Source organism: Carassius carassius, chromosome 15 (assembly GCF_963082965.1).
Source record: "Carassius carassius chromosome 15, fCarCar2.1, whole genome shotgun sequence".
Classification (NCBI taxonomy): Eukaryota; Metazoa; Chordata; class Actinopteri; order Cypriniformes; family Cyprinidae; genus Carassius; species Carassius carassius.
Genome location: NC_081769.1, coordinates 27,570,459 through 27,579,285, shown reverse-complemented (window position 1 = coordinate 27,579,285; position 8,827 = coordinate 27,570,459). Strand labels below are relative to the sequence as shown.

Here is an 8,827-nt window from a genome sequence, read left to right as displayed (position 1 = left end):
GCTGCTGCTGCTTGACTAAGTAAACAAAGACAAAACTACATTAGCATATTTACAGATGAAACTGACCTGCACCTGAAACCCTGAACAGAAGTGTCGCTTCTCTGCTCCAGCTGTGCGCTTAGACGGTTCACTCCGGTCTCTCTCTCTCGCATTGATTACTCGGAGTCTGATCCAAACCGTTCGGCGGAGGCGCGGAGAGCGCGCGAGCCCAACCATTGCCAGTCACGACTTATTAGAGATTTAATTATCGAATGGCGGATTCGGAAATAATCGCTTTAGTATATTCGGCCTGCAATTATACAATAACAATATTAAAGTAGAAGGCCAAATCGTCTGCCAGGCCACCGGGAATAGTCCCGGTTCTCCCGATGTCCAGTCAGCGCCTGATTTCCACAGACACGCAGAACGTGCAGGATTCATATTCAGTCTTTTTGCGGCTTAATATTCACAGACATCAGTCCATATCGGGTTTTGATTCAAGTGTACTGACCTACTTTTGATTTATTCGTCCAAAATGTGGCATATTGCGTCCGCGTTATAGGCTGAATTACATTTTTATGACTGGATTCTACGAATGTGTTTTCCGCGTCTCGGAGATTATGGGCCATATGTTTTAGTGCAATTTGGGAAAGAAATAAGCTGTATGTGGATATGTGTAAATATTCAAATGTAATCCTCTTTGTAATCGTTACAATTTTCATAAGTAACTGTAATTTAATTATTCATTTTTTCTTAGTAACTGTAACTGATTACTGTTACATTTATTTTGTAATTAAATTACGTAACGCCGTAGTTACTCCCCAACACTGTATATATATATATATATATATATATATATATATATATATATATATATATATGGAAAGAACTGCTCACCCATCTCCCAAAGTATATATGAAAAGGATCTTCAGGGATGTCATTAGGATCAGAGCCATAATCCTCCAGCAAACAGAAAATATGTTCTGGATCCTTCAGATTGACTGTCCCTTTAAATGGCAAGAAGTCTAGAGCCTGTAGCAAAAGCACACTTTTTATATTTTCACTATATATAACAACAGACATTCAAACTTGCAATTAAAGCGGTTGCTAAATTAATAACAATTATGGATTGTATTAGAAAGAATCCGGTTTTCAAAATGTATAAACATGTAAATACAGCAAAATACTTACATCAATCTTTTTGATTCTGTCCTTAAACACTAATGTTTTGTTGAAAGTGTAGACATTGATCTTATAAGTTGAATGTTGTTGTAGATATGGAGCCTGTGAAGAAGTAATACAGGAGATTCAGAGATATTTTCTGTAAACCACATTGTATTTATTAAGAGAACATGAACAAACCATGTTTTCTGCTGGATACTCCAACAATGACTTCCTAAGCTCATCTGTTGTTGTTCCATGACCCCAAAGTTCAAAAGAAGACCTTGAAATCAATATGAAACTTTACAGAAATGCAACAATTCAATAATTATTACTGTTTTTATTTATTTATTTATTTTTCAATTAAAGGGTTACTTTACTCAAAAAAATAAAAATAAGACTTTGAAAGATCAAAGACAATTTTTTTTATATATAACTCCGACTGGATTAGTCCAAAAAAAAATGATGCCTTGAGGTTGAATAACTTTATGGGCTATTTTTCATTTTTGGGCGAACTAACGCTTTAATGCTTTACAATAAGATCTTTTGTTTGTTAGTCAATAATCAAACTAACAATGAGCAATAGGCCTATATATTTTAACTGCATTTATTAATCCTTGTAAAAAAATAATAATAATAAAGTGTTACATTTGTTCACTGTTTGTTCATTTCAATTCCCAGGGCATCATCTAATGTTAACTAGTTTTGGTTTTGAAATTGAATATGCTGAAATTAGCATTAAGATAAATATATGATGTACAAATATTGTTCATTGTTGGTTCCTGTTTACTCATGTAATTAACTAATATAAACAACTGAAACCTTATTGTAAGATGGCATCCATAGTTTCACCCACACTGCTCTTTAGCCAATCATTGACTATATTCAAACACATGCAGAGTATTGATTAGAGTAATTCAGTTAGACTTATAATAGTTTGTAAACTTGAGCATTTTACATGTAATGTAAGCGTTATAAAATACTACAACATACTTTCCACAAACCGTTCTGGACATGACACTCCGTATATCATCTTCCGATAAGCCATTCAGCTGCCAAAAGGGCGACTAATGAGAAAAGAGTTAGAAAATAAATAACATAACAATAACTTATGTCAAGTGAAATACTATTTAGGATTACCTTTTCGCTGAATGTTTCTGATGCATCAAATGGACGGTTCCTTAGAGACAGCAATGCTTTTATTTCCTGTAAACGATAATTCAGAGAGTGATATATTAATATCTACCAAACTCAGTTAGGTCTTAGAATTAAATTAAAATAATGAACTCTACAATACTGAATTGAACTGTGAGTAATGAGTTCTCTAATCCAAAGTACACTCTGACAGATTCATTCTAGCAATTTGACACGAAGGTCTGAGTAAACAGAAGGTTTACAGTTTGTACCGGTAATCTAAAATCGACGTTATCATGTGCAAGATGAAGTAAATATTGTCTGCACGCTCGACCACAGTAGACAGCCATGTTTATGTGCTACATTCAACATCATCCGATGAGTGAATTGTGCTCGTGACAACAGTTCCTCCCCGTACGTTACGTAAATCGCCTAAGCGAAAGTCTTGTAAAAGGATTAGACATTTGTACAGTACTTTTCAATGCCAATTTTAACCACTGTAAATCATACCCATGAGTAAAATTAAGTACATTGCCTTTGGAGTCGGAACAATTGTGTGTTCGTGAAAGCATAATTTCTTATTATTTGAAGTATATAGTCCTTTTTGAAAATGGAAAAGATTTCGTGTCACCTGATGATATCTTTTAATCTTATCTATATGCTCATTAAGTTCTTAAGAGGCCAAAATCTTCCTTATCATTGGTTTATCATTTCGTACGGTGACATGATTCTCGTGCTCTGATTGGTTGGTTTGCACGTCAAACACTTTCACAAGAGCTCAGAAAAGTAGCTACAGCTCAACTTGTAGTGTAATGTATCCACTTCCATCGGTGTTACAGCATGACAACCGTCCTCAAGAAGCCAAACAAAGGCGGTAAGGTATTATTATAATACACCTAACGTGTGATGCATATATTTCAATGTCAAATAAATCTTTATAAAGTTGATTACATCGTTAAACTAAGCTGTCATAGACTGTCACTAATAATATTATAAGCTACAGTGTTCTGTAGTTTCATATACAGTATAGTTGTGTATGTGTATGGTATATACATGTAGTGCCGTTTCAAGCAGGCTTTGCAACCTTCAGAGCAGAACCAGAATCAGACTGAATTATTATTTAGAATAAATTCATTTTGAATGGAACTGGGACTGAGGTTGATTAATATAGAACTGTACTTCAAAGTCGAAGAAGAATTATTAGAATATTACAATTAAAAGAAGCTGCATTACATGCAATTTTAATAATATAGTAAATATAATAATTTCAAGAAAGAGTTCTCATTACTGATACATGTAGTTGAACGTAATAATCAGTATCTGTATATGTCGCCTATAAAAAATGTGAATTGAAATTATTAGCTACATTTCTCCTGATCATCATAATTTTTCCTAGTAAGCATTATTTTCAAAATTTGACCATAATCAGTGTGAAACTTTAAACACACTACAAAAGATATTTATTTTGTCCATTTTTATAATATTGTAACAGTGTTTTCTTAGTATTATTTATATGTAATTATTACAGTTTAGTATTCATTTATGTATATTTCGGTTTTAGTTTTTATTTCCAGTTGTTAATTGTAGTGCTTCATCTTATTTCATTTAACTGACAATGGCAACATTTCTAATTTTTATTTAGTTTCATCTAATATTTATATTTTATTTTATTAAAGTTTTATTTCAATTGACAAAGATATTTTTTATAGTTTTAGTTAATGATAACCTGGAAATTATTTTCCTAGAAACTATCTATATGATGTAGTTTAGCTCGTGCCCCGGCCTAGAATTGATTACGCTGGGTCAGTCTTACTTGTAGACTTCATGAGGCTTTAAGTTATTTAAAGGCTGTACGACATGCAATATTCTCACTCGCAGGCTATGTTGTGCCAACAGTGAAGCATGCTGAAAACTAGAGCCGTCCTGTGAGCCAAAGGTCACCATGGAGACAGACGAAGCACCTGGGCAGCCTAATGACGACAGGGCGGAGACCTGCACTGTATCCGTCAAAGGTCTGACTGAGAACTGGCAGAAATGGTCCAACGACCACTGCGAGTATCAGAAACACAATCCCTTCAGCAATGGCAAGGTGACTCCCCCGCAGATCCAGCCAGGACAGGAGGGCTACGGCAGGCCCTTAGAGGGCTCTAAAACAGAGCAGAGAGGAAAAGATGCCAACTCTCACATCAGCAGAGAGGTCACAGAGCTCTGCCAGGTCATTAGGGAGATCGGAGCGAGCGGTGACGACAGCAGGGTGTCTGTGCAGTTTGGGACGCTGTTTGAGAGATACGTCAATATCTCTAATAAACTAGTGGGAGTTCTGCTGCGAGCACGCAAGCAAGGGCTGCTGAACTTTGAAGGAGAGATGCTGTGGCAGGGGAGAGATGATGGAGTGCTCATCACCTTATTACAGTGATTTACAGTAGTGCTGGACACCATGTACCTGCCTGTCCACAATTGCTTTATAGAGATCCGTTGTACTTGAACATGGGTTAAGAGAGTCAGTTGTCGGCCAAAGAAACTTATGCTAATGAGTGTATTGTAACTTTAGGAGTGTATACAAATAAAAGTAGACCCTTTACAGATTCAAGTGATGTATTGCTCTTATTTGTACGATCAAAACTGAAAGAGTAATTGAAGTTCTTTTCAGCATTATCAGATTATGCCACAAAATGTGTATGCGCATTAGTCGACTCCAGAGGGTTAAATGTAGCAAACTTGTATATTCTGTTTTTTTTTTTTTTTTTTTAAGTACCACCAAACAGAATTGGAAAATGATTTCAAACAGGATTCAGAACGGTCTTGTCTGTCATTGGTCAACCAGATAGATAGCCCTGCTCCTCTCTTACCATTTGTTAAGTCAATGTTGCTTTTGGGGGCTGCTACAAAACAGAGCCACAACACTTACACTTTACACTTAGAAATAACATAAACCAGTCTGAAAATGGTTCGCTGGTCTTAGTTGGTCAACTTTACTGGTTTTAGAGGTACTTTAAAGAAATAGTTAACCTAAAAATGACATTTTGCTCAGGCCATCCAAGATATAGATTAGTTTGTTTCTTCAACAGAACACATTTGGAGAAATGTAGTATTACATCACTTGTTCACTGACAATCCTTTGAAGTGAATGGGTGCCGTCAGAATGAATTTTTTTTACTTCTTAAGATGTTAATTGATGGACTGGAGTCGTGTCGATTACTCGTGAATTATATTGATGTTTTTTTCTCTTATTCTGACAGCACCCATTCACCGCAGGGGATACATTGATGAGCAAGTGACATAATGATAATGGCCTGAGGGTGTGTAATCTTTCATTTTAGGTGAACTATGCCTTTAAGCAGTTTTTTTTTCAGCAGGGCAACATACAGACGACATTTTTCTGATAATATCTCTGCACAATGATTTATCCTTAGAAATTACACTCATTTACCTTCAAGTGAACAATAACAGTGCAACATTGTAGTCTTGACAAGCCATATTCTCAAATCATAATCACATTCATATGCCATCACTTTGATGCATTGTTAAGGCACACAATGTTTTCCTATTGAAAGCTTGCAATTAGATTTTTTTTTTTTATCACTTGCAAGAAAATTACAAGTATTGCCTGGAAAATACATTTAATCTTTTCTGTATTGAATTGCTTTGAATTTATTCTAAATATAATTAATATAAAATATGTATTTACAGTGAATATGATGTGACAATTAAACTATTAAAAAGCAGGTAACACATATGCAGGATATCATTTATTTTGTTTACATGCTTATACATATCATACAGCCTTACACCACTCAATAATTAAATACATCAGAGGCAATATAGTATAATCTCTGTCCTGGCATAAACGGAGTTAATAATAAACTTCCTTTAGTGTCATATGAAGGAAGAAAAAAAAAACTGCTCTTGCATCAGTGTTGCAGTATAGAATAACAAAAACCATGCCATGAATTCTGATGCCAAAATCATTCAGCTAGTGTGAGGTTAAAGGTCAAAGCTAATTATTAAGATTAATTACCATTTTTAGCTCATTCATATTTAAAAACTCTGTCACAGCTCTGTATCCTTAAAAATCATATTACAACTGGAAGAATCCCAACTGTTTTCTGTAAAAGATTAATGATTCTGTCAAATTTATCAATGTCATTACTATTCGGCATGCTACCCCACCCCTCCCCCAAAGCAATTGAAAAGTAGCTGCAGTCTTGTAGCTTCAAATTTGATTAGCCTGTCTGGCTGATGATATAACTAACAGAAAACACAGCATAATGAGTATTACAACCCTGAGGCACATGTCTGTGAACTTTGTCATCGCAAACATATCGACTAGGACTGTTATTATGGGTAACGTGGCTCTGGGCATCTCAAACATGAATGTATTCGTTTTCCTCGAACTTCCTGTAAATTTAGCTCATAGAGTTCAGCCTTTGGAGTAACTGGTCGGCCTGAAAAATAAAGACATACAAGGTTTAGCTATACATCTGCAAATCAAAAATCATACTATTTAAAAAAACGAAAACATTTGTAGTAGTAGAATCGGTAGGACTAAAACATTTCTCCACACAGATTTATTTGAGCTGTCAAAAACAAAAAAAGGACAAGCCATAGTGGCAGGGAGAATGAAAATCCCTGCCACTATGGCTTGTCCATTTTTATTTAATGCAATTTGCTTGTTCCAATTACATGACAAAAGGTCTCATTCAACAGACGTAATAACTGGCAATGTCTTGCTACGCTCAGAAAACATTTTGTTTGTTAATGCATCAATAACCCGCTCCAAGGGAAAATTATTATTAGTTTAAGTGGATTTAATTTAGTTGTGAACTAAATTATAGTGAACAGTGGATTGTATTGTTGGTTTATTCATTTTGATTGCTTACCGTTACGAACCAATACGAGTTCAGTCTGTAGATCAAGCGGGACATGAAGCCCATTTGACTGACTGGTGCGAGAACATGGAGATGCAGATGTGTTACAGAAGAGAATGGAGGCCAATGGAACCCAAACCTTGGAAAAATAATTGGCATGTGATGCATCGGAACATAATTCACAACGCTCTGCATGCTTCATAAACAAGAATTTGATTTCTGTGTAAGTGGCAGATGTTTTTCATTACCTAACATCATTTAAATCAGTCACATCGTTCTTCTGAAGTATCTCTTTCCCCGTCTCCACCAACTTCTCCACTAAAAATAGAGTTTGCACAGATGACTTCTTAGTAAAGCATGCTATGCGTAACTAAGCTGAGAAGTCTGACTACTTGTACACATTAAATCTGACTCATTATTTCAGATTGTTACTGTAGAAAGGCTCCAGAGTAGCTACTGTCAAAAAATGTCTAAACATTTACACCAGTCTTAAATAGCTCACAGCGTGTTACCTATTGGCACATGCTCTTTGCCGAGAGATTTACAATTGCCCACATGTTTATTTGGTACAACCAGATAGTGATGAGGAGCTCCGGGGTGGATATCTCTGAAGCAGGACACAGTTCCATCCTGAAAAACAGAGTTTTAAAGGCTTATAAATAATAATAAAACTAATGACAATTACAATAATTATTCTAATTAATTTGTGTTACATCTGTGCTTTTACATTGTGCTTCATTTATGCATTAGAATTTATGTTTTTCCTTTTTCGCATTTACTGTGACAGGACTATTTACAACTTCTGATGTTTTGCAATACATCGTAAATTGTGCAATAATTGTGACTTAAACATGAAGAGTCAATGTTCCTATTGTGAAGCATAATATAAATTAATTTATAAACTAAAAACTTTAATATTTTTAAAAATACATAACTCTTGCTTTCTTTAGGATGACAATGGCCGAGCAATCGTCGCATTACCTTTTTATTCAAACAACATTACAGTATCCTTGACGACATTTTGCAAGGAGAAAAGGAAATACTCTGATATATGTTAGGACACGTCGGTCTATTATTTCTATAGGTAAATCTTGATTTTATGAAAGATGTATTGTCGTCCATGGTGATCTTTAGCCTCTTTCGCGCCTCTTCAATAGTTATGATATCTTAAATAAAGCACTGACAGTACACTCACGTTATGCAGGAGCTCAGTTCCCATTTCTCCCTTCACGATTTTACAGAAAATGCATGTTTTATCATATCCATCATCAGTCTGGTTCGTTGTACCGATCTCAGGTGTCGGTGTGTTTATGGCGGCTGCCATCTTCAAAACGTGAAGTCGGCGCTAATTACATCATCACGAACAGGAGCGTGACGTCGTTTCAACTTATAAGTCCTCTGAGTTTTAAAGCCAAGAAATCCCAAATACGACGATCCCTTTGTGTGATAACCCGAGTTAATGTCTAAAGCTCCAAAATGATGTGTTATATTATTAAGACAAGTTGTTCTCGAGAATAAATGGTTGCATTTTATATGGCCTTTGTACTAAATCCTTATCAATTTATTAATATATTAAATAAAATAAATATTTCTTTTATTATTAGTTTATTTTTTTTATATATTTTTTATATTTTAATCCAATATTATACACAAAATATATTATTATATTTGAAATATTGTTTTTA

At 34.8% G+C, this 8,827-nt stretch overlaps 3 protein-coding genes across 3 annotated transcripts in view; 1 reads left to right on the top strand and 2 right to left on the bottom strand.

Moving 5' to 3' along the window:
- The window catches only part of trmt11 (tRNA methyltransferase 11 homolog), an 18,897-nt gene extending 16,193 nt beyond the window's left edge, over positions 1–2,704 (bottom strand). The window contains exons 1-6 of the mRNA XM_059568292.1: positions 2,547–2,704; positions 2,281–2,346; positions 2,134–2,207; positions 1,342–1,423; positions 1,171–1,263; positions 877–1,011 (exon numbers count right to left, since the gene is read on the bottom strand). Of these exons, the coding sequence (XP_059424275.1) occupies positions 877–1,011; positions 1,171–1,263; positions 1,342–1,423; positions 2,134–2,207; positions 2,281–2,346; positions 2,547–2,624 (528 nt within the window). The 5' untranslated portion in view covers positions 2,625–2,704. The remainder of the gene's footprint in view (positions 1–876; positions 1,012–1,170; positions 1,264–1,341; positions 1,424–2,133; positions 2,208–2,280; positions 2,347–2,546) is intronic.
- A 320-nt stretch (positions 2,705–3,024) lies between these two features.
- LOC132157826 (actin-binding Rho-activating protein-like) lies at positions 3,025–4,864 on the top strand. The gene is made up of 2 exons (XM_059567095.1): positions 3,025–3,148; positions 4,171–4,864. The coding sequence occupies exon 2, from the start codon at positions 4,217–4,219 to the stop codon at positions 4,688–4,690; it is 474 nt and encodes a 157-aa protein (XP_059423078.1). The 5' UTR covers positions 3,025–3,148; positions 4,171–4,216; the 3' UTR covers positions 4,691–4,864.
- A 1,146-nt stretch (positions 4,865–6,010) lies between these two features.
- Positions 6,011–8,503, bottom strand: hint3 (histidine triad nucleotide binding protein 3). Its single transcript, XM_059567094.1, has 5 exons — positions 8,338–8,503; positions 7,655–7,772; positions 7,391–7,460; positions 7,155–7,281; positions 6,011–6,719 (listed from the first exon to the last, which is right to left on the bottom strand). The coding sequence occupies exons 1-5, from the start codon at positions 8,464–8,466 to the stop codon at positions 6,681–6,683; spliced, it is 483 nt and encodes a 160-aa protein (XP_059423077.1). The 5' UTR covers positions 8,467–8,503; the 3' UTR covers positions 6,011–6,680.
- Positions 8,504–8,827: the final 324 nt, after the last annotated feature.